The 27,956-nt window shown below is 41.2% G+C and overlaps 1 protein-coding gene and 10 non-coding genes across 13 annotated transcripts; 10 read left to right on the top strand and 1 right to left on the bottom strand.

Moving 5' to 3' along the window:
- The first annotated feature begins 44 nt into the window (after positions 1–44).
- Positions 45–116, top strand: trnag-ucc (transfer RNA glycine (anticodon UCC)). Its single transcript has one exon. It is a non-coding gene; the product is annotated as a tRNA-Gly (tRNA).
- Positions 117–644: 528 nt separating this feature from the next.
- On the top strand, positions 645–726 carry trnas-uga (transfer RNA serine (anticodon UGA)). Its single transcript has one exon. It is a non-coding gene; the product is annotated as a tRNA-Ser (tRNA).
- Positions 727–928: 202 nt separating this feature from the next.
- trnag-ucc (transfer RNA glycine (anticodon UCC)) lies at positions 929–1,000 on the top strand. The gene has a single exon. It is a non-coding gene; the product is annotated as a tRNA-Gly (tRNA).
- Positions 1,001–1,528: 528 nt separating this feature from the next.
- On the top strand, positions 1,529–1,610 carry trnas-uga (transfer RNA serine (anticodon UGA)). The gene has a single exon. It is a non-coding gene; the product is annotated as a tRNA-Ser (tRNA).
- Positions 1,611–1,812: 202 nt separating this feature from the next.
- trnag-ucc (transfer RNA glycine (anticodon UCC)) lies at positions 1,813–1,884 on the top strand. Its single transcript has one exon. It is a non-coding gene; the product is annotated as a tRNA-Gly (tRNA).
- Positions 1,885–2,412: 528 nt separating this feature from the next.
- trnas-uga (transfer RNA serine (anticodon UGA)) lies at positions 2,413–2,494 on the top strand. Its single transcript has one exon. It is a non-coding gene; the product is annotated as a tRNA-Ser (tRNA).
- Positions 2,495–2,696: 202 nt separating this feature from the next.
- Positions 2,697–2,768, top strand: trnag-ucc (transfer RNA glycine (anticodon UCC)). The gene has a single exon. It is a non-coding gene; the product is annotated as a tRNA-Gly (tRNA).
- Positions 2,769–2,860: 92 nt separating this feature from the next.
- trnas-uga (transfer RNA serine (anticodon UGA)) lies at positions 2,861–2,942 on the top strand. The gene has a single exon. It is a non-coding gene; the product is annotated as a tRNA-Ser (tRNA).
- Positions 2,943–3,326: 384 nt separating this feature from the next.
- Positions 3,327–3,408, top strand: trnas-cga (transfer RNA serine (anticodon CGA)). Its single transcript has one exon. It is a non-coding gene; the product is annotated as a tRNA-Ser (tRNA).
- A 364-nt stretch (positions 3,409–3,772) lies between these two features.
- On the top strand, positions 3,773–3,854 carry trnas-cga (transfer RNA serine (anticodon CGA)). Its single transcript has one exon. It is a non-coding gene; the product is annotated as a tRNA-Ser (tRNA).
- Positions 3,855–9,339: 5,485 nt separating this feature from the next.
- rnpc3 (RNA-binding region (RNP1, RRM) containing 3) lies at positions 9,340–27,555 on the bottom strand. Of its 3 annotated transcripts, none has more exons than XM_085762645.1 (16): positions 27,492–27,555; positions 26,328–26,495; positions 26,196–26,243; positions 25,982–26,091; positions 25,472–25,561; positions 23,350–23,461; positions 22,571–22,639; positions 21,445–21,587; positions 21,081–21,206; positions 20,535–20,683; positions 16,973–17,158; positions 15,051–15,145; positions 14,737–14,795; positions 12,030–12,162; positions 9,808–9,885; positions 9,340–9,708 (listed from the first exon to the last, which is right to left on the bottom strand). In XM_085762645.1, exons 2-15 carry the CDS (start codon positions 26,481–26,483, stop codon positions 9,817–9,819), a joined length of 1,545 nt encoding a protein of 514 aa, XP_085618771.1. In that variant the 5' UTR covers positions 26,484–26,495; positions 27,492–27,555; the 3' UTR covers positions 9,340–9,708; positions 9,808–9,816. The 3 variants fall into 3 exon arrangements, with proteins under 3 accessions (XP_085618771.1, XP_085618772.1, XP_085618773.1); XM_085762646.1 differs by having other exon boundaries at positions 9,344–9,395; XM_085762647.1 differs by having other exon boundaries at positions 9,344–9,395; positions 26,328–26,487.
- Between the last annotated feature and the right edge of the window lie 401 nt (positions 27,556–27,956).

The raw sequence follows: 27,956 nt of genomic DNA, 5'->3' as shown, positions 1-27,956 counted from the left end.
GCACCAGATGTGCACCAGATTTGCACCAGATTTGCACTCCTTGTGCGATGGTGGTATAGTGGTGAGCATAGCTGCCTTCCAAGCAGTTGACCCGGGTTCGATTCCCGGCCATCGCAGCTTGTTCTTTACAACCTTCCAGACCTTCTCATCTCATCAAGATGTGTAAATGCTTGATAATCCAAATCAACACAAAACAGGTTGGTGTCTAGTTGTTGTGGCCGAGTGGTTAAGGCGATGGACTTGAAATCACAGGTTCGAATCCTGTCAACAACGAGGCTCCCAGCTGTCCTCTTAGCAAACAAAAGTGGTGGTTGGTACTTGGTAACAACAGTGTAATAAATGTAGAGTCAACAACAGTGTAATGTGAAGACCCTCAGACTTCTGTTTCAGAACAACATCAGCTCCAACTTGGTTCCCTTTTTACAGCTTTGTCACTCTTCCACCACTGCTGTAAACTTCTCACTTGGCAGCCAGATGTGCACCACCTGTGCGATGGTGGTATAGTGGTGAGCATAGCTGCCTTCCAAGCAGTTGACCTGGGTTCAATTCCCGGCCATCGCAGCTTACTGTTTATAATCAGTTTCTTTCACGACCTTCTCATCTCATCAAGCTGTGTAAATGCTTTATAAACAGGTTGGAGTCTAGTTGTTGTGGCCGAGTGGTTAAGGCGATGGACTTGAAATCCATTGGGGTTTCCCCTCACAGGTTCGAATCCTGTCAACAACGAGGCTTCCAGCTGTCCTCTGAACAAACAAAAGTGGTGGTTGACTTCTTGGTAACAACAGTGTAACGTGAAGACCCTCAGACTTCTGTTTCAGAACAACATCAGCTCCAACTTGGTTCCCTTTTTACATCTTTGTCACTCTTTCACCACTGCTGTAAACTTCTTACTTGGCAGCCAGATGTGCACCAGATGTGCACCACCTGTGCGATGGTGGTATAGTGGTGAGCATAGCTGCCTTCCAAGCAGTTGACCCGGGTTCGATTCCCGGCCATCGCAGCTTGTTCTTTACAACCTTCCAGACCTTCTCATCTCATCAAGATGTGTAAATGCTTGATAATCCAAATCAACACAAAACAGGTTGGTGTCTAGTTGTTGTGGCCGAGTGGTTAAGGCGATGGACTTGAAATCACAGGTTCGAATCCTGTCAACAACGAGGCTCCCAGCTGTCCTCTTAGCAAACAAAAGTGGTGGTTGGTACTTGGTAACAACAGTGTAATAAATGTAGAGTCAACAACAGTGTAATGTGAAGACCCTCAGACTTCTGTTTCAGAACAACATCAGCTCCAACTTGGTTCCCTTTTTACAGCTTTGTCACTCTTCCACCACTGCTGTAAGCTTCTCACTTGGCAGCCAGATGTGCACCACCTGTGCGATGGTGGTATAGTGGTGAGCATAGCTGCCTTCCAAGCAGTTGACCTGGGTTCAATTCCCGGCCATCGCAGCTTACTGTTTATAACCAGTTTCTTTCACGACCTTCTCATCTCATCAAGCTGTGTAAATGCTTTATAAACAGGTTGGAGTCTAGTTGTTGTGGCCGAGTGGTTAAGGCGATGGACTTGAAATCCATTGGGGTTTCCCCTCACAGGTTCGAATCCTGTCAACAACGAGGCTTCCAGCTGTCCTCTGAACAAACAAAAGTGGTGGTTGACTTCTTGGTAACAACAGTGTAACGTGAAGACCCTCAGACTTCTGTTTCAGAACAACATCAGCTCCAACTTGGTTCCCTTTTTACATCTTTGTCACTCTTTCACCACTGCTGTAAACTTCTTACTTGGCAGCCAGATGTGCACCAGATGTGCACCACCTGTGCGATGGTGGTATAGTGGTGAGCATAGCTGCCTTCCAAGCAGTTGACCCGGGTTCGATTCCCGGCCATCGCAGCTTGTTCTTTACAACCTTCCAGACCTTCTCATCTCATCAAGATGTGTAAATGCTTGATAATCCAAATCAACACAAAACAGGTTGGTGTCTAGTTGTTGTGGCCGAGTGGTTAAGGCGATGGACTTGAAATCACAGGTTCGAATCCTGTCAACAACGAGGCTCCCAGCTGTCCTCTTAGCAAACAAAAGTGGTGGTTGGTACTTGGTAACAACAGTGTAATAAATGTAGAGTCAACAACAGTGTAATGTGAAGACCCTCAGACTTCTGTTTCAGAACAACATCAGCTCCAACTTGGTTCCCTTTTTACAGCTTTGTCACTCTTCCACCACTGCTGTAAGCTTCTCACTTGGCAGCCAGATGTGCACCACCTGTGCGATGGTGGTATAGTGGTGAGCATAGCTGCCTTCCAAGCAGTTGACCTGGGTTCAATTCCCGGCCATCGCAGCTTACTGTTTATAATCAGTTTCTTTCACGACCTTCTCATCTCATCAAGCTGTGTAAATGCTTTATAAACAGGTTGGAGTCTAGTTGTTGTGGCCGAGTGGTTAAGGCGATGGACTTGAAATCCATTGGGGTTTCCCCTCACAGGTTCGAATCCTGTCAACAACGAGGCTTCCAGCTGTCCTCTGAACAAACAAAAGTGGTGGTTGACTTCTTGGTAACAACAGTGTAACGTGAAGACCCTCAGACTTCTGTTTCAGAACAACATCAGCTCCAACTTGGTTCCCTTTTTACATCTTTGTCACTCTTTCACCACTGCTGTAAACTTCTTACTTGGCAGCCAGATGTGCACCAGATGTGCACCACCTGTGCGATGGTGGTATAGTGGTGAGCATAGCTGCCTTCCAAGCAGTTGACCCGGGTTCGATTCCCGGCCATCGCAGCTTGTTCTTTACAACCTTCCAGACCTTCTCATCTCATCAAGATGTGTAAATGCTTGATAATCCAAATCAACACAAAACAGGTTGGTGTCTAGTTGTTGTGGCCGAGTGGTTAAGGCGATGGACTTGAAATCCATTGGGGTTTCCCCTCACAGGTTTGAATCCTGTCAACAACGAGGCTCCCAGCTGTCCTCTTAGCAAACAAAAGTGGTGGTTGGTACTTGGTAACAACAGTGTAATAAATGTAGAGTCAACAACAGTGTAACGTGAAGACCCTCAGACTTCTGTTTCAGAACATGAGCTCTAACTTGGTTCTCTTTTTACATCTTTGTCACTCTTCCACCACTGCTGTAAACTTCTAACTTGGCAGCCAGATGTGCACTCCCTGTGCGATGGTGGTATAGTGGTGAGCATAGCTGCCTTCCAAGCAGTTGACCCGGGTTCGATTCCTGGCCATCGCAGCTTGTTCTTTATAACAAGTTTCCTTCACGAGCTTCTCATCTCATCAAGATGTGTAAATGCTTGATAATCCAAATCAACACAAAACAGGTTTGTGTGTAGTTGTTGTGGCCGAGTGGTTAAGGCGATGGACTCGAAATCCATTGGGGTTTCCCCTCACAGGTTTGAATCCTGTCAACAATGAAGATTCCCGCGGTCCTCCGAGCAAACGAAAGTGGTGGTTGACTTCTTGGTAACAACAGTGTAATGTGAAGACCCTCAGACTATGTTTCAGAACAACATCAGCTCCAACTTGGTTCACTTTTTACATCTTTGTTACACTTCCACCACTGCTGTAAACGTCTCACTTGGCAGCCAGATGTGCACCACCGGTGCGATGGTGGTATAGTGGTGAGCATAGCTGCCTTCCAAGCAGTTGACCCGGGTTCGATTCCTGGCCATCGCAGCTTGTTCTTTACAACCAGTTTCCTTCACGACCTTCTCATCTCATCAAGATGTGTAAATGCTTGATAATCCAGATCAACACAAAGAACAACATTGGTGTCTAGTTGTTGTGGTCGAGTGGTTAAGGCGATGGACTCGAAATCCATTGGGGTTTCCCCTCACAGGTTCGAATCCTGTCAACAACGAGGCTTCCAGCTGTCCTCTTAGCAAACAAAAGTGGTGGTTTTTACTTGGTAACAACAGAGACCCTCACATGAGTCCTCAGACTGATGTTTCAGAACAACATCAGCTCCAACTTGGTTCCCTTCTTACATCTTTGTCACTCTTCCACCACTGCTGTAAACTTCTCACTTGGCAGCCAGATGTGCACCAGATGTGCACTACCTGTGCGATGGTGGTATAGTAGTGAGCATAGCTCCCTTCCAAGCAGTTGACCCGGGTTCGATTCCCAGGCATTGCAGCTTGTTCTTTATAACCAGTTTCCTTCACCACCTTCTCATCTCATCAAGATGTGTAAATGCTTGATAATCCAAATCAACACAAAACAGGTTGGTGTCTAGTTGTTGTGGCTGAGTGTTTAAGGTGATGGACTTGAGAATAGAGATCTTGTTCTGCAAATGAATTTGGAGATGGCTGTTTTGGGATCTGGTCACCCTATGGTGGAGTCATGCACTGTCAAGATGGCAGCAGCACAGCAGCTGCTCTGAGCTTCAAAACCGCTTTTCAGAAACCTGTGGGTGATGTCAGAGAGGCTGCATCCATTCGGTCCAAACTAAACTTAACTAACACAACCTCTGCAGTTCACCAATCAGCACATTATTACCTCACACTCTACATTTATTCCGCAAAGTCTCTTTTCAGTCTCATATCAGATGAAAGGGACAAAAAAAAAAAAAGAGCAGCGTAGACATTGAAATTTCAAACTTCACACACACAAGCAGCTTCAAACTGTGTTCTCTCTGCAGGTTGGTAGTGTTCATTTATTTACTGTACTCACCAGTGGGGGTACATGAAGACAGCAGGAATGAAGGCTGTGGGGGAGGAGGCAGATGGCAAATTGAGGATTATTACATCCTGTGCTGAAAAAAAAAGGAAGATGCACACAAAAGACGGCATATGCACCATGGAACAAGGAGACAAGATGGAGAGCTTACAGCTCTAAGAAACCATAAATCTTGAATTTGAACTGGAGGTGTTAGCTCTGTTAGTGCCTCGCCATCAGCCAAGAGAAGCCTTCAGGAGAAAGTCATTGTGTGCATCCCTGCTGCGCTTTCACCTTGAGGTTTTCTCTATACTTCTTGATTTAAAACAAAATAGCATGGGATGGAGATTTCACTAAGATGGAGCCAAGAAAATTCAAAACTTGGGGCAAATATCACCATTTTAACGCAGCACTGTGTATTCTTTGTGTCAGTGAAGTGACGAGTGTAAAAGGGGCAAATGGTTTTTGGATTTTTGGGCAGAGAAGTGTTGCCAAAAAAAAAGAAAACACTGCATGTGGTGAGAACAGTGCCAAACTTGACAAGGTACATTGCACCTCCTGCTCGCCGTTTGAATAGTTTAAAACAAAGCTGGGCTGAGCAGCTGCAGCGCTTCACTAACACTGAGTGCGTCAGGGCCGCCACCCAGCAGTTCTAAGGTCTACAAAGCAACAATGCGCTGACATTCAGACAGACACTACGTATTGTTTTTGAAACCAAAGATGTTTCCATTAAAATGTCAGCCCAGATTATGCTACTGCTGAGTTTTAGTTTTTACTTTTCCATCTTTAATTCAGTGTCAGAAGCAAAGAGCATTTGGTTTTGCCCTTACTGGGCTTAACAACACGGCTGCCTGTGCTTTTTGTTCTGTTTTTTGTTATTTCATTTTTGTACCATTTCAACCTCATATTGCTGCATCTTAGTGATCTGCTCTTAAAATAATTGTATTCAGTGTCAAAATAGCAAAATAGGCCTACAGTGGCTTATTGGGAAACATCCATCACCTGGTGATGTGTAATTGTTTATAATGTGGTTGATGTTTCAAATTTCCACAGCAGACACTACCAGTTGGTCTTAATGGACATTTTTTTTTTAAATTCAAATTGATTTCTACCAGACAAATTGAGCCCATTAAGCCGCATGTTAAATTGGGGATTAAGAAAACCCACATTCATTAGCAGCTTGTATGTGTTTCAGGCACAAAGTAACTGAAATGACACCTTTGCTTCAAATCTTTGGAGACAAATTACATACAAAAGTGAACTGGAAGCATTTTTGATAACCAATATAAACATGTCTGAGGTAAAGTAACACCTCATTAAGTCTTTACAGGTCCACACCACACTTTATGTCATCCACAAAAACAAACACATGCAGAAGAACAGATGAATTAGAAATGTTATTTTCATAATTTTTGCATCACAGTTGCAGTAAAAACAAACAAACAACTAATTACACACTAATTTCATCTGAGCAAGAAACAAATGGATGTTGGCTCATTGTGGTTAAAACTGTTTTTAGCTTTTGCTTTGCCCACCCAGAAATATTAATGACGTGAAAAGAATCCATGTAGAACTGAGACCAAACTGGACTTAGACAGGACCTTACTGTAGCTCGAGCCATCGTATAGGCTACCATAGCCATAACACCAGGATGTGTTTATGTATAAGAATCGCAAACTTAACATGGGTGTCTATGGGGATTGACTCACTGTTGGGTGTGACCTCTAGTGGCCATTCAAAGAAGTTCAGGTTGTTAGTTTCTACTAGAGTGGTAGTTTGGTTACTTGATTCATTGTTGGTAAATCAGAACTCCCTCATATGTATTTGTGTGTGACCATTTGCTTTAAATGGTCAATTTGTTGCCATGTCTCTGTATACAGTTCAAGTCAGTTCAATTCATTTACATTTGCCCCTGATGTATCCTAATGTTTTACCAACACAGCTGAACCAATGGCAGCTGTGTCTGCAGTGAACGTCACATTGCACAAAACCAGACATGGGTGTTGTCACTGGACCTTTTAGCCCCAGACGTTGTTGACTGAATGTATAATGTAGGCCTATGTACTGTATATATAGAGCAGGCCACATGTGCATCCAGACTACAACAGTTAAAGTCCAACACTGTGCACATACCAATGGAGCCAGCTGACAATCCACAGGCTCCTTCCTGCAAAACACACTCCACACCTGGTTGAACCCAAAATGAGAAACATATTATGACGATTTTACTCGTGGGTGACTGCAGTATTACACAGCGATGTGGCCCGTGCAGCGGGGAGGTAGATCATACATCTTTATCTGCGTCCACTTACAAAAGGTTATCTTTCATATTGCTCAAATGTTAGCTGATAAATGTCCTGGTAACTCTCAATATTTCCACTGCGGGTGGCACATTTGTCATCGTTGAGATGGCGGGCAGAGTAGGGCACAGATGGGAACTCCTCCCTCACACTGGCGTTGACGTATGAGCTGCGGGTCGAAGCAGACGAGCACATGTGATTAATAACCCCCACAACCCCCCCTCTGTGTGCCTGGCTGCCTGGATCTGAACCGGAGAGAGGCTGGACTCGTCAGCAAGCTCTGGGACTGTAATGAACTACAACCAATTTCACAGCAAAGTTAAACAAACATAAAATCTGGAGCAGTGCAATTAGTTTGAAAAACATAACCTGAAACGTTTCCACACATACACACACACACACACCTGCCTGTTTCTATCAACCCGTGCAGTGAATCAATGGATTAAAGCTGCATGTAAACAGCTTCATAAAAGGTCAAAGATGATGTTCATGATGATGAAATACACAAAGGCACTTTGAGCTCACATGCTGCAATTAAAGGAAGGTTTAGATAATTGTTTAATTATGGTGATTTTCCCCTGCTGAGGTCAATCACACCCAATTATCCCGTCACTGTTGCATGTGCAGATTATAGCCCTGTCAGATCAACTGGTGGCCATGATGAAACAGGACCATGTGACGCATGCATGTTGAGATTTGACTTTTCTGATTAGCGACAGCAGTGTGTGTCTGTGTGTGCATGGAGATGGGTTTTAACAGAGAGAGAGGAGGGGTGTTTAAAACAAGCAGACAGTTGGTTGGTTAATTAAATCAGTTACAGGTTTTCATGGAGCAACAAGATGTCTCCAAAATTAAAACTTCTCTTTTTACCTTCTGTGGGATCTGAACAGAACGAACCAGGCTGCACGACAAGACTCATGACAATGTTCCTGCTTATCACTTAATGAAGTAGCTGTAGGAGGCGTCATGGCTGCTCTCTGACATGTTTCATGGCACTAACATAATTCACATACAGGTTTTATGGTGGGATGTAGCTTCATTAGGTTCATTTGTTCAGGTTTCTATCTGAAAAAACTTCATAAAAATGTGAATGGAATCAAACCAAACTCACAAAAATGGATACACTGAGCTAAAAATAAAGCTTAAGATGTCTCATTTGTTAAAAAGTTGCAGCTTTAAACAGTTAACATTGAACTAAAGTCAGTTTGTCAAAACAAAAAATTTCAACAGGGCCTCGAAGAACTTACAATGTTCATTCTAACAATATCTCATGGTAAAGTTTGAATATATTTCTTTCCCTTTTTCTAATCGAAGCAAAGTGTCATGGTTGCACATATTGGATTATCAAAGAATAAAGTGAAGCTGCAGTCAGCATTCACTTAGAGCACTTAAGTGACAGTTACAGGTTACAGTTAAGTCGGGCCAGTCTGTGATATTGCATATATCAGACATAATATTAAAACTGGTGACTGCTTTCGTTAGTGTAAATCCATGACCTTATCATAAATCATTAGTGATTTTGAAACAATTATGTGTAGTTTGTTATTTTTTTCCACATTTTTTCTTGTTTCCTCTCAGTCAAAAAATTACATTGATCAGTCCCAACATTAAATCCAGTGACCTAAATGTCACAGCTGATCTATTAGGGTTAGGGTCAATCCAGTTTGGTCAAAAAAAAAAAAAATCATGGTGAAGTTGAATCTGTATGCACAACTATTTTATGAAAACACAACATACACCCATCTGGTTCATCTGAGGATGCAGGACCGGATGCATCATGTAAAAAAATGAGTTGCTGGTTTTACATCTGTCGTCAAACCACCAAAGTGGTGTGAAAGTGAATCTAACCAGAAAACATCTGGGCAGCTGCTCTCCACAGTAATTCAATGTTTTTCCCTTTTCCTTCTTCACAAGTCTTCATCACAAACTTTAATTTAGCTCTGACTGACGTGCAGCTCGTGCACTTCCGGCGCTGCTCACACCTAAAGAGCACAAAAACCAATTTGATTTCCAAATCTGCAGATATGATGCTGAGGGAAGTTCATCCACCGGTGTTTACACTCAATAATCACACAGATGGGGCCAGCCAGGGATTGTAAAGGTAAGCTAACCCAGTCCCAGCAATTTCCCACAGGCTGCAGTCTGTTAGGTTTGTTTGCTGTCTCTTCAGGACTGTGGGTTTTCCACTGTGTTGACAGCCTACCATCTGCTGCAGAGGCAATCTAGATCTCATATACCTTTCCTCAGTCTGTATTTACTCACTCTGCTGTCAGGACGTGAAGTTTGGGACTAAAGATAATCAGTTATGATAGTTTGACTGAAGCATGTCCACAAATTGTGACATATGAGTCTGTGACAGAAAGAAAAAACATGACGAACATCATTTAAATAAAATATCTTTATTTCATAATAAAAAGAAGAAGACGACATCTGACGACCATCACCTGAAATTCAGTCAAACAAGACAGAGAGAACTGTAAAGAGAGGTTGAAGAGACTCTTAAATAGCACAGGTTTATAGTCCACACTGAACAATACAAGACAAAACAATAAGGCTGAGAAACAATACACGGTCCCCTCGTCTTTTTAAATTTAGACCACGATACTGATCCAGTTGTTTCAAGCTCCAATTGTGCCACAATAACTTTAAATAAATAACCTGCCCCCATTTTCTTTTGTTTCTTCCAAAGGATATGCCACAATAAGGATACAAGTGGTTTCTGCTGGGCCACAGTATCAAACCTTGGTATCTTGGATACTTCAAGTGTAGGAAAAGTGTGAAGAAAACAGCATTACAATGATAATCTGGTTTCCTCTTTGACACTGTGATGTGATATTGTTGTGGCGTCTCACTCACCTGTCGGGTTCATCTCTGTTTTGGACCCTTCTTGGCGTCTGTGTTGTCTTGTTTTGGTCTCGCAGATCTGGCAAATTGCTGGGAATTCAGAGTTAAGGTCACTGTTGATCATTTTTTTTATTCCTACAGTTATAAAAAATATATATATTTTATTGGGGACAACAGCTGCACTGTGCTGCACAGAAAATAAACACCGGATCTGGTTTTCAGCACAGGTCGGTCATTTAAACTCATGTGTCACTCCCAGAGCTGTATGCGGGAGCTTTCAGCCACGAGGGTCCTCTTAGCTGTGACACTGAGCGCCTCGCATGAACTCCGGGTCGCAGCTGTTTGCTCATAAATGCCAGAAGACTACCGGCCAAAAATGGACCTCGCAAGAGTTCGACGGTCTTGCCTTCCCGAGGTCGGCTCCCTTCACCGGTGACAGCTACTGTCATTCACACAGATTGCTATAATTGCTCGCCAGTGTGGAAGCTTCAAGAAAAACAAGGGAGGGGCCAGATGTGTGAGGTCCTGTCACTGTGGCGCTGTTTAAAACTTGGCGAACAACCAAGAAAATCATCGTAGAGGATCTTAACTGGGTCCTGCACAAGGAAGAAAACACCTAACGCTGGAACCTGCATGGTTGTCGAAGCGGTTTTAATAAGATACAAAAACATCTTTACTATTTTCCTGATATGGCCATTTAACCCTCCTGAGTCAAGGAAGGAAGGACAAAGGGAAAGAGGGAAGGGAAAAATGAAGGAAAGATAGATGGAGGGAGGAAACAGATTGGGTCAAAATGGAAGGAAGGAAGGAAGGAAGGAAGGAAGGAAGGAAGGAAGGAAGGAAGGAAGGAAGGAAGGAAGGAAGGAAGGAAGGAAGGAAGGAAGGAAGGAAGGAAGGAAGGAAGGAAGGAAGGGATTGTTGAAAGAAGGAGGGGAAAGGAAGGAAAGAAAGATGGAGGGAGGGAACAGATCAGGTCAATTGGGTCAAAAAGGAAGGAAGAAGTAAGGACGAAGGGAAGGGAGGAAGGGAGGAAGCAAGGAAGGGAAAAAGGATTGTTGAAAGAAGGAGGGGAAAAGATAGGAAAGTAAGATGGAGGGAGGGAACAGATTAGGTCAAGGAAGGAAGCAGAAGGATGGACGGAGGGAAAGAAGGGAGGAAGGAAGGAAGGAAAGAAGGAAGGGAAAAAGGATTGTGGAAAGAAGGAAGGGAGAAAGGAAGGAAAGAAAGATGGAGAGAGGGAACAAATTGGTTCAAGGAAGGAAGGGGAAAAGGATTGCGGAAAGGAAGGGAGAAAGGAAAGAAAGAGGTAAGGGAACAGATTGGATCAATTTGACCCAGAAGGACAACAGGAGGGTTAATATGTTTTTACACTGATATAGCCTGATATAGAGTTCAGTGTTGCTGCACTATAGTTTCACATTCTGAGGGATTAACAGGAGATGATGCATGCATGAGATCAATGATAGACTGTTTTAATGTCTGTGTCTCTGAGTGTGTTGTGTGTCCAACATGCAAAAGCTTGACATCTAAAAGAAAAACACCACTGTCACTTCCTAGATGGCAAAACATCCTCCAAACCAGCTCTCAGAAGTCAGTACTATGACTGAACAAGAACTTTGCTTTGGTTTTTTGGAAATAATCCAAGACTGAAGTCGTTGGTGGATGAACTGACATCTCGTCTGCACCTTTAAGTATCTCACAGTGAAGATTGTCCTGTTCTTTCATTGAACCCTGAGGCTAGCCGCTGCCAAACTAACTGGTTACGGTGTGCACATTAAAACGCCATCAAAAATCAATGGCCTTGTTCCATTAGACAACGGAGTTCAAAAGTCGACGCGCGGTTATTGGTGTGAGATGAGGAAGAGCAGGTGGCGGCTCAGAGATGCCAAGAAATTAGTCCTCATCTTCCTGAAGGCGCCGAGGGACAAAGCCAACAACACATCTGTGAGTGGAAGTGTCCACTTAATAAAGCTCATAAAGCATGCCAGTTTATGTATATTTAGTTATCTATGGTTCTGTGCATCAGCCAGTTCTGCTTTTATATTATCTCTGTCTCCTTTTAATCACTATAATAAAGGAATTTAACAATATATCACCAGTAAAAGAACTGGTATTTAGTGTATATATATCTATATCTCCAACTACACACCAAATAAACAGAAAAACTTGAATTTCCACCACTTCTCATGAACCCTTGTCCTTGTTTCATGTTGTGAGAGGGAATGAAAGGATACGACGACGAGGGGTTTGTCATAAAGAACATAGCCGTTGGTCTCCCGCAGGGCTTTCTCTGCGCTCCGCTCACTGGGGAGTCCTACGAAGGCCTGGCCTTTCATCCGCCCCTCCTTCATTAACACAATGTCAAACCTGAGGGAGAAAAGTAAAGCGAAGACACATCATTACCACGGCGACTCACGAACATCATATTGTAAGCTGCTGTTCAACGTGTGGAACCAAATAGCTCAAGTGCAAATTCACACCAGCTCATGGCCGCAATACAGAAGAGCAGTGCCCACCAGAAAGCCTGACAGACACTACACAAACACACACTAGAGCTGCAACTAACGATTATTTTCATTATCGATTCATCTGTTGATTATTTAAACGATTAATCAATTAGTTGTCTGGTCAATAAAATGTTAAAAAATGTTGAAAAATGTCAGTGTTTCTCAAACCGAAGACGAAGTCTAGTTTTGTCCACAAACCAAATAGATAGTCATTTTATTGTCATAAAGGAACGAAAAAAACAGAAATATTCACAATTAAGAAGCTGGAATCAGAGAATTTGGATTTAAAACTACTCCGTAATCCTACCGATTATTACAGTAGATTATCAAAATAGTTGACGATTAATTTAATAATCGATTATTGTTTGCAGCTCTAACACATACACACACTCACTGAGCTCATTTATATGTAGAAATTTATCCCCAGAGTAAAAACACCTGAGCAGGAATCAGCTCCATCTCTTCTCCATCTTTTCAGCTGGAGAACAACACTCATATATTTCTGTTTTTGTTGTTTCTGAACAGATCAGATTGGAAACTATGATTTAATACTTCCTGTTCACCTCCATGTGGTATAAAATGATATTTACAGGTTATTGACAGCAGCTGTGATGTGTATTCTTTGTGCAGAGTCCAAACCTCCCTCTGATATTATATTTTAAATGTCAGTTAATAACCAGCATTATTATCTACAAGGATGAATAGTTTTGGAAAAGCACAGTTTTCATCTGTGGAGGATCATTTTAACCAGGTGAACAAGTAATTAAAGATGCTTCTAATTTCAGTGAGGAAAATTACTGTTCTCCAGTAAATTATACGATCATGTTACCTGACTAATACTAATGCAGTTTGTCCAGAATCATAATGTCTGGAAAATGACTAAATCAAACACGACTGTGGAGCATCATCCTCAGTGAGGATTTGTACGATGCAATATTGTTGAGTTGTATTACTTTCTTTCTTTTTAATAAATTAAGCTTTTTCATTTGCATCTGTGTTTTCCACACTGCAGCAAAAACTAATAACATTTGAGACGGAGCTTAATGGAGACGTATTGTATGCAAATACACACACACGCTGCAAAAACTGTGTGTTTCTGTGGACAGGGAGGAAAAAAGTGATGGATTCTGGGTCTAACTTTTGTTCTGGAGAAACTTTGACGACGGTGAGGTCGTTCTGTTAATTAAAAAGGTCAACATCACATGAGTCAGATATTGTTTAATAGGTACTGGAAGCTTAGCCACAGTCTTTGGATTAGTGCGTCACTGTGTTTGTTTTCTTAAGTACTATTGAATCACATATTTTGCATATGATTGTACCTCTTTACTAAACTACTCTGCCAGACCTGCTGCTGTGTTTAAGTAAGATGGAAACCTGCAGATATTTGGGTTATGATATTAAACAAAACTTGAGATCTGTTATGATTTCTACCTGCACACTATGTTGAATATGGAATGAAACAAGCTGCCTGAAACCCTGAAAAGCAGAACAAACTTTTAAAATTTCTCTTATAATTTAAAACAATGGCTACTGGATAACCAAAGTTGCCTGCACTCTTAAAAGCAGGGGGCTTGTTACTCAGTTAGTCTCTTAAAAATATATCTTAGTACCTCTTATTGCATTCAATCTATGGAATTATTTTAAAATCTTTTGAAATAGGAACTTGGGAATTTTAAAATGTTTTATCGTATTTTGTATCAGGTATGACTTAGCTTTTCTTTCCATTGACCATATAGGATAGAGGGTACACCTTTTTCAAATGTATTGCACTTGACCTGGTCTTTTTAGATGTGGAAACTGTGTTTTTGTATTGTCTCTGTGCTGTCTATTGTCTATTTGTGTCATTCTATGTATCAGGCTTTCCCTTGTATAGTTTGTGGTCTGTGTTTTCTGTGTATTTTTATACATATGTTATATGTTGGGACTGCAGATGGAAATTAGCTGTGAGCTAAATCTGGTGCAACCATCTCTTCATTTTCTGCAAATGATTAATGTCATTGAACACTGTCCCTTAATAAACTAAATAAACTAAATGATATGAACATCAACTGTAGGAAAAGTCAAAAAAGTCAGTATTTAGAGGGACATGCTGTTTCTCTGAGAGCTGCACCCTCCTGTTTATCACCTCCACCTGAGTTCAGTCTGGCCTCCTCCTCCTGAACATAAGCTCGGCTTGATGACTCAGGTGGAATATTCATTTGAAGTGAACTGCTGATGCGCAAACATAACGTGTCCCTCGTGATCCTGACGTCAGGTTGGATACTTATTAATAACACAACACACAGTCAGCATGAATTACTAACCCCCTCTCAAGAGAGAGTGACAAATTGCTAAAGTCGGAAATAGCAGGAGGAGGGAAAGACGGGGGGAAGTGACACGCAAAAGCCATGTCGGGGAGGTAAAGTCAAGATCCTGCCACTTCCTGTTTACATACATGTTCCTCTCGTCTTCTGACAGAGGGTTGATGTATCTGCCGTAGATGTACTTCAGCCCCTGGAAGACAAACAGAAATGCATATTGAGGAAACATTGTCAATATATGAAAATGAATGCATTGTTGATGCTGCTGTTTATGCAGGGAGCTTGTAGGATCTTGGGATTTACATCTCATTGCAGAAATCTAACTTTACCATTTAATAAACAAAAATTCTGATGACATATAATGGATTTAAGCAATGAAAAAAAAACAAAACAACAACTCCTAAATAAGCATCATATCCAGGAAACAGAGATCTACAAATGCACTTACCTTCTCATCCACTTGCTTTGCGATATTCTTCACGTACAGTCTGCAGGTCGGCTCACCAGCTTCATAATTTTTAAACACAGACATCCTTTTCATCTCTGTTTTAAAGGAGAGAAGGGAAGGAAAAAAAAGAAACTTGATACAAGGTGCATTTCAAAACCAGGTACAAAGGATCACAGCAGTGCCTGCAAGTCAGTCCAACTCAGCATCATCCACTCTGTTTTATTTAAGACAGAACGGACCGAGGAGAAGAGATGCACAGTGTTTGTACAGTATCATATCGTGTGTCAGTGTGGAAGAGCGAACACCAACAGACAACACCAAACTGAAAGTTGTGCAAATGTGCAGGTTCATTATTCAGGCAAATTTGGGGATTTTCTCCTATGAACTGGCAGCTTCGTGCTTCTTCTGGTTATATTTTGATTGTTGGATTTACATTTTAGAAACAAGTCAGAGGCTGATGTGGATTCAGGTGGTGAGAGGATCCAGAGATATGAAATCTAAAAACCAAAACACCATTCCAACTATTTATTTTCACACATCTCGTTCTAATTCCAAAAAAACCATTAATACTTTTTTCGAACATGTTGTAAATATTAATGGACATATAGATGTCGATGGTTGAGAAACCTTTAAATGTTTCTGTTACTGTGAAAATCTTTAAGCTGGGACTGAAAACAGTTGTGTGATTCAACATCCAGAAGATATCGAGGGACATTAGAGCTCCTGTTAATGAATTTGTCAACTCACAAATGTAAATCCAACATTATTTCTCCTTTTATTATGATTATTATTATTATTTTATAGCTATGTATATGTGGCTGAACATTGTCTGATCAGGGCTACATGTTGTCATTTCACCCTTTGTTAATATAATAATATTAAAAACTTGAGCCTCTCCCAGGCTTCACAGCTCTTTCACTTCATTTTGCACCTCCTGTTCACACTACTCCAGCACTTTGGGAAAAAAACTGCTGGTTCCATTTTTAGCTTGAAAAGTCCATGGTTGTGTTGTTGTTTTGTCTGGATGGATGAAAACTAAGACCTTTGGAAAAGAGGATGTACACACCCATGGTCACTGCCTGTTCTGCACTAAAGGTTGGGCAAATAACAATAATAAGAAGAAGATGAACGGCCCTGGAGGCAGCAGCTGTTCAGTGTCTGGTACCAGCTCCTCTTCCTCACACAAACATGCATTTCAAACAAATCACGATCGCTCCCTGTGCTGTGCATCACTTCTACACAGACGATGAACATTTTACATGTTTAAAGGAGAAAATGCAAGAGCTTGTTTCTTTTTAAAACATGGTATAATCATGATACCAAGCTGCAATACATAGCACCAACAGAAAACACATCTGCTTTAACGAAAAAGTGAAAATTATTAAGATCAGTTCTTCTCTGAGGTGACGCTACGACAGCCACTGTAGGTTCAAAAAAGAGATGGAGAGACATGAATTTTCAAATTTTAACTGGCAAATTTATAAGAAAAAACTCAGATTGTCTCTGACGTTATAAAGTCAATAAAGCAATAAAGAAAGACTATGAAATACAAAATGCTGTTTCTGCCCAGAATCACTATATCATTATGGCGTCTCTTCTAACTTTATAAAGTGTAGCTCTTTCCCCCTGAATCAAAACCAAAACAACAACAGATAAAAACCAATTGCCAATTTGTGACTTTATAATGTCAGAACATATAAAAGTTTTTTTTCTCTGAAATTTGTGACATTAAACTTAAAAATTCATGTTTTTACGTTTTGAAATGTACCCCACTTCTCTCTCTCTCTTTTTTTTTTGCCTTTAATAAGCCTGATTTTTCAATTTTCCTGTCTCGATCATCAGTTCATGATCAGTTTTGTTAAACGTTAAAGCTGAGGAGCTTCCTCACAGCGATGCGACGGCTCTAACCTCTGAACACTCACCGTCTCTGGACAGCCGTCCTTTCTCCAGCTCCTTCCTGGAGACCACGTCCGAGGCGAGGTCCAGCTCGTCCTCGCTGTGCTCCTCCTGCTGCTGAGACTCCTGGGCGCTCGGGTAGAGCTTCCCGAAACCCTCAGCGATCTCCCTCTCCTCAGCCTGAGAGGTGTCCGCCTCCTTCTCACCCACTTCTGAAGCGAGAGAGAGAAGATGCCACAGATCCAGTTAGTAAAACGATTCGCAGCAGCAGCAGCTACGATGCTTTTTTATTCTAAATGCTGCTGAGCTGGCTGTAGTCGGACGCCAGCAGGAAGAGGAGGACACTCCACTTCAGGCACAAATACAGATGGAACTTTTTCAAAGTGTCGAACAATAGCAGATGGTGAAATAATCACTTCCACTGTGTTTATCCTCCTCAGTAAACAAAACAAGCTCAGGATGGTGGAGAGGAAACAAATCCACTTGGTCATAATTAGTTAACACATTGATGTTTAACATTTCTCATTGTGGCATCATTATAAACCCATAATGATTTATTTATCACAGTTTAATATCATAAATATAGAGATAATTTGGGATGCACAATAACTTTTTTCCCCCACCAATACAGATAACTTCCTGCTTCTCATAACCAATAACATTTTTAAGCATTTATATACACACACCTGATGTTAAGAAAGGCTAAGATATAACATCATAGCTCTGCCTCCACTTTTTAATCACTAGAGCCAATATTGTCTTGATTTTGCTCATTTTCAGTCCGTTCTTGTTTTTGTTGTGATCAGACTGATCTGTGCATTTTGCCGATAATTATGGGCCAATATCGGGCCAATAAGGCAAGGCAAGTTTATTGTATAGCCTGACCTATTTCTACAAACAGTTTGTCTCTTCACATGGCATCATAACGACATCCTCTGGCCTTAGACCCTCACACCGACTGAGGAAAAACTCCCAAGAAAACGGGGGAGATAATTATCGGTACTGATGCTTATCCTGCATCCCTAGAGATAATGTAAAAAAAAATAAAAAAGAGTGAGACATGGCTGCATCTTGAGAGTGAGACATAAGCGCAGAGAGTCGACGTCAAATAAAGAAGCGTAATCAAATCAAATCCAGCTCTGTTTTACAAACAGGCAGCGAGAGGGAGAACTCTGGCAGACTCTGAGAAGCGCATGCATGTGCACATACACGTCGTAGATGGAATTACTAAGAGCGGTGAGCCTGTACAAATCTGAGGATGTGTGGATAAAATAAAAAAAAGAAGCTTGTCATTCACATAAGGTGTTTGTGTGTATGTGTGCGTGCATGTGTGTGTTCACTGGAGCAAGAAGTGTTGGGGAGCTTTTCTGATACACTCTCTGCAGGGAACTAGATCACTGCTTTCAAAATTATCCTCCTCCTTATCTGTAGCCCACCACCACCTCCACCTCCCCCCTTTTCATTTAAATAGCTTGTTTATCGGATCCCACCACCCCAAAACAAGACTAATCCAAAAAGCCACCTGTCATAGTTTATCTTTCCTCTGCCTTCAGGAAATCTTTTGTGTTCGACTTTGAGATCTATTTTACTGCTCAGGGGCTTGCCAGGGACTGAAGTTGTAGTTAGAGAGAAGGGAGATAAGGTGACCAGGGAACAGCGCAGCTGACAAGTAACACAGGCTGTGCCCCCCCCAATGACATTTCCTCATACTGATAATGGTAAAACCTTTTTTTTTTTTTTTTTTTTTGGTGCGAGCCTCTGCTGTGATATGCCGCTGTGTAGCACTCGGCTCTGACTTCACCCGTGTAAGAGCTTTAGCTTGTGTCAATAGGAGGATCAAAACCACCTCCTAACTCAACGTGACAATAAGCACGATGTATAGCAACAATCAGGTGGCAGAGAAAGTCTTTATATGGATATTTGTGTAATGTGCATGGGCGATTGTAAAAAAAAAAAAAAAGAAAAAGAAAAAGAAAGAAAAAAAGGGGATTTTTGTTATTTTTACCGCTGAAAACAATAAATTATTTCATTAGCGGCTGCAGTCCTAACACTGTTCCTGTATCTCATCCACATGTGTTGTGTCTGTTTGTGTGAGGACAGATGCTGATGCAGATTGGTGCTTGTGAATTCCTCCAAGTAAAGTAAAACCTCTGGCTAAAAATACTCAGAGTGAAACTTCAGAATCCTTAATGAAGCTTCCTACGGTTACTTCTAATTAGAGGAGAGATTGCTCCTCGGAGGGAGGGTGACATCGCTGTTTTACAACACACAGCTGCACAGGAGAAGTTGGGATCATGTGTGTGCTTGTGGTGTTTGGAGCGTTAGATGATGATGATGAAGAAATTCAACGTGTAAAAAACAGATACTTTGTTAAAGTGTGTGTTTTGTTTTCACATCTGTCCCGTGGTTTAAGCATAGCCGGGGGTCCAGTGACATCACTGCTGAGTTTCTGTTTAATGTTGATTTAAAGTTTCTGGTTGCATCCTGTTTATCCAAAATGGTATAAAATATTAAGTATTTACTAGTGCTGTGAAACGATTCAAATTTTTAATCATGATTAATCGCATTTTTTGGGGTAGGGGGCGTTAAAATTACAGAAACTCAGTGTATTGTGTTATAGCAATATCAATGGAAAGTATAAACAACAACCAGTGAGTGAAGAGGGAGGGAGAGCAGCGCTGTTTAGTCGTCAAGAAGAACAAGTTCTCTAATGTAGGAACATGAGGAGCAGAAACATGTACAGGATTTTCTTTAAGATTACTAGATGACGCGCCGCAAAAAAATACTCATATATATGGGGGTCAGTGGGTCACATGACACATACATTTTCCTATATTCAAATAATAATTTAAAATTAATTAATATATTTGTAATGATTAGACCAATTTAGTGTAATGTTTCTATTGTAATTTCCTTTAATTTGGGGACATTAAATGTATTAAAAATAATGCTGATTTAAATAGTAATTTGTTGATGGTCCCTAAATGAGACTGTGGTAGTTGAGAGCAAAGGGTCGGACATTGAGCAAACTGTGATAGTATCCAATCTGAAACTAATTTCACCATAGTTACTTCTCTCGATGAACCACGGAAGCTTGCAAAAAAAATTATTGCGATTAACATGCAATAAAATAATTATTGGCGTAAATTAAATAATACTTTAACACAATAAAAACACGTTAACTTTGATTTTCTGACAAAATTATGTTCTGTGAGGTCACTGCAACTTTGACATTTGATCATCAGAACAATCCAAGTGAGTGTTGGAGTGTGCAAAAGTTGGAGGGATTCCCTTGAGGAGTTCTGAGGATATAAAATAATCATATTTTGTGACACTGCCCTGACCTTGACCCACTAATCAGTTTGATATTGAGTCCCAATTTGAAGCAATTACCTCAAAGCGTCACCTAGATATTACGTTCACAAGACCAAAACCATGTATTGTGAGGTCACCTTTGACCAAGACATCGAGATGGACGGACGGACACACAACCTGAAAACAACCTGAAAACAACCGGCCTCAACAACAGGCTGAGAGATAAATAAACCAACTGTTAATTGCAGGAAGTGAGTGGATGTGAACTCTTACCTGTGCCTTCATCAGCCCGCTCCTCTGTACCCGCTCCACTTCCTCCCACTATCGAGGCTACCTCAGGAACCGAAATGTGGAATTCAATTTTCTTGGGCCCAGCGGGGTGGGGCTGCTCGAACACATCACAAGGCTGCAGCGCCGGCGCACTGAGGACAGGAGAGACAATCAGCACTCGCCTCCACAGCAGCCTCCAAAGAGGAGGACTCACAATAAACCCGGCTCCTGAGCGGCTTATGATTTGGGATATCTTGTTCTGGTCAACGGGAGAGATTTCCCAGACCACACACACGCAGGCTGGAGACGCCGAGGTGTGTGTCTGTGTGTGTATTTATAGCTCAGAAACAGAGTTTGTGGTCCGTCATTAAGGGAGTGTGTGCCTGTTTGGTACTGAGACAATAAGTCTCAAAGTCACACAAGGCTGTCTTTATGAGGAAGACTTATCGTCTGGAGGGTTTTGTCCTCCTTTTTTGGCTGCCTATGAAATGCTGTCTCCGGATGAGCTATGCGTGAGGACTGTGACATGCATGAGTGCCTTCGCCGTACCTCTGAGAGTCTGGTTTGGGAGCGTAGAGTAGATCCTTGATCTTGGGCTTCTTTCTCTTTGAAGCTGTTTTTGGTCTCATGGGTCTCTTGCACGCTTGGTTGACCAGGCCTATCAGACGAACAATCCTGAAATAAAGCAAGCATGGGGAATAAGGGCAAAATTTCTACCTTGTACAAATAATATTTTAAAAAAAACAAAGAAGAAGACGACAACTGCCCACATGTTGGAATTTAAAGACATTTCCCTTTAAGTCATTTTGTGTTTAATGCAACATTATTGCTGATGATAAATGATACATGAATGGCTGCACGGTGCCGATCGATATCAAAGTCTGCAGCCTTTAGAGATATCTCGTCCTCTCACCTCTCCTTGTCTTCGTCGTCTCCGCTCTCATACTCCGACTCCTCCTCGCTGGACAGCTCCATCGCCTCCTCCGGTAGCGGTGGGTAGTTGGGGGGGAAGGGGGGGGGCATGGGGACGGGCGGTGCAGGCGGCTGGTGCTCAAACTGCAGCAAAACAAATACAAACACCACCTCAGCGTCCTGATCTCATGTGCGTCTTTGCCGATGTCCCTGGGACAGCACAGGACAAAACTAGGACTCATTTATGATCACAGTGAAGATGATTGATGTTAAGTATTAAATTAAAAATTAAGGCTCAGAGCCTGCTCTCTTCTGATTGGCTGAGACCATCCTGTTACTAGAGAGACAGAGGAGATGTAAAACCATGGTGAGATGATTTTGTTTCTTAAAGCCATGAAATATCTTGTTATGGATCAAAATATATCACAAATAAAACACTAGAAAATATGAAGTATGGGACCTTTGATATGGTAATTTAACTCTCATGTATAAAACATTGAATCTTCACCTTCAAAAGGCATTTTTTTGATGCCAAGTAATTAAAATAACTACTTTTGAGCCATAGTTTACACTTTGAAAATATCTATAATATCTAATTTTATAGAAGAAGTTGCAAAGTAAACAGTTGCAACACTGAACTGAAAGGCTTCACTTGCAGCCACCACTGATTTTCCAACGTGCTGTTTGAGCTTCGCTGTACAGAGTGAACTGTGTGCAGAGGGAGGTCGACACTGGAGGGCTGTTTTCATTTTGATCTGCTGAGGGTGGACGGTTTATATGTCCATGTCTGCACAAGCATCATCAGCTTGTGACATTTAAACTAGTTTGAAAACTAAGTATGATCTGAACACAAAACTTACACAAGGATAAGAATGGATTCCTTTGAGGAGGCAGTCCGTGTCAGACGTTTGAGTAATAAAATAATTGTATAATTATAAATTCTGGATTTTTTCAACAATGGAGAGAAAAAAAAGGAAAATTTCAACTTATTTAAATAATTAACTCATCATTTTAAAAGGAAAATTAAACATAACAGGCCTCTGAATCACAAGACTTCTTCTTGAGCAGCGTTAAATAACCTTTGCCTGTTCTTCATCATTCAACAGTCGATATCGATATGAGCTCACCATGGGGGGTCTGGGAGTGACTGGGCCGAACGGACACGGTAAATTCATCTTGTTCATCAGATGAAGTACCTGTATAATAGAGGATATGAGTATTAGGACAGTGGCAGTTGCATCTTGAGATTCATCCGTGCAGCAGGGTGGTGGTGGTGGGGGACTGGTAATATAAATATACTCCCGCTCTCAAACAGGCAGACTGTAACCTGGGCTCCATATGTAAAACAGATTGCGAGGCTTCTGCATTTTCATATAAAATACCAGCATCAAGGTGAGACCGAGGCTGAGCAGGAAGCCCACTTCCTCTGCAACACACCAGCACCACCAAGATGCCGCCGCTGGAAGTAGCAGTGGAGAAAATCCATGCAGCTCCACGCGGCTCCCAGGGAAATGTTAAACCCATAACTCATGCCTCCCACTTACGGTTTATTATTAATACTTGGTTCCCCAAATTGAAATTTAAAAGGCAAATGTTTGCTGTTTGATCTTTAAGAGGTTGGATGCAGTTCAAAAACCTCTGGGACACTTATTCCTGAATTGTATTTTCATTTTTACAATATGAATGTGCTTGGTTAGAAATCTGTCAAATTAGCATTTTTTGAATAAACTCCAACTTCCCAGAAAAGGAAAGTGAGAATAATAAAAAAAAAAACTGCATAAAAAAAGATGCACAAATCCAAACACAAACACTAACACACAGGTGACCAACATCTGCATATCAAAAGATGAACTGGTCCTGGATGAGAAATAAAAAAAACAACACAAGAGAAGCAGCAGTTACTCACTTGAACATAAAACTTGGGCACACTCACGAGGGCGTGCGTTATATTGGTCAGGATGCCATTAGTAGGTGGTGGGTATAAATATTTCAAAGTGGGGTTCGATTGAAATTTCAATCTGTGGGAGAGAGAGTGAGAGGAAAAGACAGAATTACTTAAAAGGAAACCCTGCAGCTGCAACGAGCTGCCTTCAACACAATAACACACACACACACACACTTAACAACTCACAAAATATGTCAAAATAACAGAGGCTCATGAATATGTGGCCTGGCCGCTGAGCTTTAGCGAGGTAACTTATTCTTTATGACAAGCACTCAGCCAACAAAATGTAAAATCCAGCCATTAAGGGAGGCTGGGACCAGCTCGCCACGTCAGCACCGTCCGGGCCGCGTCCACATGTAACAGTAACTTTTATAAAAGGCAAGAATCAGCACAGCATTAGAGAATAAATCTTAATCCACTCAGGCCTGGTGAGCAAAGAGCCAGTGGTGGGGAGGCACAGAGTACGTTGTTACTTCATCTGTCTGGTTACTGAAGAAATGGTTGAAAGGAACAATTAGCAAGAGGTCAGCAGCAGGTTAAATCTTATTATTTTAATTAATGTAGGTTTGTTTTTTTATTTTAAATTAATAAATCTGGATTGTATCCACTGGTTGTGCATAAAGCTGCCTAATTATACTGCAGAGATAAGTAAGAAAATAAATCAATTGACCAAATACACAAATCTATTTTAACTGCAATGGTATTGAATAGAGACTTACTGTAGATCTCACACTTAAAAATGCATATCTGATTTAAAATCATATGTGCAGTTATGTCTGTCAGACAGCTCATCAATTTTGTTTCTTTATTTTATTCATCATAATATTGGATATTAAGGATTTGTGCATGTATTTGATGATCGGCCTAGTTTTTAAATCAGTTTTTTTTTTGTGATATAAAGTTACAGAGAATAATGTAGGATTTTTTATTCATCTTGCCCATAGAAGTTATTAACACTTACAATATACCAACCCTAAAAAACTGCCCATAGCTTCCTTAGTCAGCGGCTCACTGCTGCTCACTGCTGGGCGGCCTGTTTGGAAACAGTAACACTGTTCCTGCAGTTTTTTAAACTTTACAAGACGGCTTTAACAAGAAGAAAAAAAAGTTCCTCCAGGAGCCAAAGATGTTGCCAGACTTCAGTGAAGATTAAAAATGTCCAGGTTGGTGTTTGTATCTGTCACGCTTCTACTACACTGTTGATCAAATATGATTTCTATTTCTCACTTCTGCTTCTTTCTGGTGAGTTGGATTCAAAGCATCTCAGGACTAATTTGAGCAGAAATTCAATTTCATCTCGCAGACTGATGGAGTGAAGTCTGTGTAATTTATAACTGATACATTAATGCATCGAGTTACTGAAGCTCATTACCAACACTGTTACTTTTAGACAGCAGCATTGCTTTTTCTGTTTAATTCCAGTTTATAACCTTTTCAGAGTGAAAATTAAAGACTGTAGTATTTCAGCAAACTTCCCGACTGCAATTCATTATAAAAAAGAATACATATTTATTTCCCTCATATGAAACCCAGTCTGGGAATCTGCATTTATTCACATTAAAGGCTTCACAGAGACCAATACAGGCTCAATATATTGATCCAACACTCACCACCCAACGCCTTATTAACACGTCAGACATTACAACATTAGAATAGGATGCTGTATCGTATGAAGGGAGGGAGCGAGCACTGCAGTATCTGCCGCAACATTGACTGTCAGTATTAAAAGGAAGAGGTATCAAAGACCACCTGGTCCCACCAACTGGCAGGACAGACGGCCTGTCAGATGCTCAATGGCAGCCTGACCATCTAATTGGACACGATGCTGTTGACTACTCTGACTGCAGCTCTCAGATTCTCATCCAGGTTGGCCGTCAGCTGGGCCGCCAGAGGACCACACTGACAGCACCTTGACCACGGCTGGAGAGAAAGTGTCACCACCAGTGCATGTTTAATAGTATCCAGTCGGTATCAGTGGCTCATCTGAGGCTTGTTACCAACCTGCACATTGAGGTGTAATCTCTATTTTCAAAACCACAAAAGCAGGGAAAGAACAAATCTTGAGATGTCATGCTGTACATACCCGAGGCTCGGTGCGACACCGGTCTCTATGAGGGGAATATCAGGCTGTTTGGTCTCCGGCTTCCTCTTCTCTGTTTTAACACGTTTACCACTGTGAAAAAAATGAGAGACATACTTGTATAATGTTCAGGCAAGTGGTGTTTTTCTCCTTTTTTTTTGATAATGCTTAACTAACAAGATTAAAATGAACTGGTTAGAACAGACAAGTGCCTGAAAGCATAACACTCTGGTGCTGTTTTGTGCTGTATACAACCAGCAGCAAAAGAGCCTCTCAAATGTATGAAAATATGAAATAACTTATTCAAGTAAATAGCAAATGAACAAAAACAGATTAACAGCTGAATCATTCAGAGCTGAGAGCACTGGAACAAAAACCTCCTTCTCTGCAGAAACATTCATAAACAGAAATGTGTAGTTGGACCTTAAATGCAATAAACTGAGCGTGATGTTACAGCTTTTGAAGATCAAGAGAGTAAAGTTCATTCAATTCAATTCAATTCAAGCAGCGTACCTGTCTGACACTGGTGGGTCCTTTAATACCGTCACATCATCTTGGCCTTTAGCAAACTCTGCAACAAGCGTGTGATCGAGAATCTGTAGCTGATGTAGCCTGGCGAGACCCTGAATGAGAAAGAGAAAAAAAAAATCACATTTATGTCTTTATTACTATGAGATAAAACTATATCTTACTTTCTTTTTCTGAACCTCCTTAGAAAAACACTCACATTGGCCGCTGCCTTTTCACTTCTGAAGGTTGCGAAGGCCGTATGTTTCTGTGGACAGTGAAATAAATGGTGGTATAAACTTCAGAATGAACAACAGATCGTTATAATAAGTTACAGTGAGGTCCAGCTTACCATACGCCCTGTGTTGGAGAAGATCTTGACTGACTCAGCTCCAAAATACTTGAGGAGGTCCACCTTCTCATCGTGGCCGAGCTCAGCTGGGAGGTGGCGGATGAGCAGCGTTTTGCCGCCACTTCCTTGGACCACTGGGTCGTCGTTCTTTTCCATTTCACTGCAGGACTGAAGACAATGTTACATCTCACATCATCATGTTTATGAGCCTCACATGTTGTGTTGTAGTACTCCAGACTGGTCTTGGTCTCAAGAATTGAAGTACATTACATAAATTATTCAATTGTTATTGTATTCTATTTGTTTGTTTCTTTTTGTCTTTGATTAATGTGTCAATGTGTTGAAACTTTATGTGCTGCCATTCTTGGCCAGGTCTCTTAAATAAAGGTTATAATAATAATAAACCAAAGTGACCAAATTGTTCTACAAAAGTAGGCTATATGCTTGTGTAACCATCTGAAAGTGGCAGAGACTTCAGCAGTTTTTGTGCTGCGTTATTCTGTTGAATCCAAACTTTGTTTCAATTAAATAAGGTTTAGAAATGTATATCCAATTATATTTTCTTTTTAGCTAATGTAAATATTAAGCCACGTGATTATTAACAGTACTGGCACTAAATACAGTGATGGTCTTGGTCACTGACTACAACGATACTCACATGGCACAAATGTTATCAGAGCAGCAAATAACTGCTATTTTTAGTGTCAATTGATTTGCCTGTCTTGTCTTGTATTTCTAACATTTTGTTCTTTAGCATATTACACACGTTAATATTAACAGCGTAACGTTAAATATATCAGCTGTGACTGAGGCATTAAAGATGGAGGGTAAACAGGAACCATTGTTAAGACAAACGCTGCCAAATTAAACAACTAGTCCTGGCATTTCGTTAAATAGTCACAACCGCGATCTATCACGTTCGCTTATTCTCTAAAAGGAGAAACAAAGACTATCTTTTATTCCTTTTAATGCTAAGGAGCACTCAGCTAGCTCCAACTTTAGCTCAGTGCTAACTAGTCCCACACGTGAATTCACTTCCTGTCTTCGCTGTTTTGTTTCTGCTGTTGCTGGCTCCAGCTGAGCCAAGGTAAAGTCGTTTAATGTTGTGTGTTATAGCGCACTAAATGCAGTTCAATCACATAATTTAAAGGAGATTTATCTCACCTGCTTCCTGCAGCAGCTACAGCCCCGGTAAACAAATACTGCCGCCGCTTCTTCCTCTTCTGCTGGAGACACAAACATGGAGGAGCTTCAGCTTCACCGCCGCCTGCTGGACTGGAGGAGGAGGAGCAGCCAAGACCACAGCAGCATCCATGTTGTGCTGTGGTTTCTTTTCACATATTGCTTAATTTGCATATATATTTTTGTGCTATTATATTTCAGAAAAAAAAATAACATGCACCATTCAGCACAAAAAGTAAAATGTCAGTGACAGTGTTTCTATAATCGTGTGTTTGTGTTCACTGCCCTCCAGTGGCCGCAGTCAGGAACTGAATTGGTTCATTCAGCATCAGTGCAGAGATGAGATGACACACCTGAGAGGGACTTCCTATAAAATACAGAGACCCAACTGAAGCAAACAGAAGAGAAAAGCAACTGAACAAACAACTTTATTTTATTATTATGACA

Source organism: Trachurus japonicus, chromosome 20 (genome assembly GCF_045865225.1).
Source record: "Trachurus japonicus isolate A0001 chromosome 20, Traja_1.0".
Taxonomy (NCBI): Eukaryota; Metazoa; Chordata; class Actinopteri; order Carangiformes; family Carangidae; genus Trachurus; species Trachurus japonicus.
This window is presented reverse-complemented; position numbering and strand designations above follow the sequence as displayed.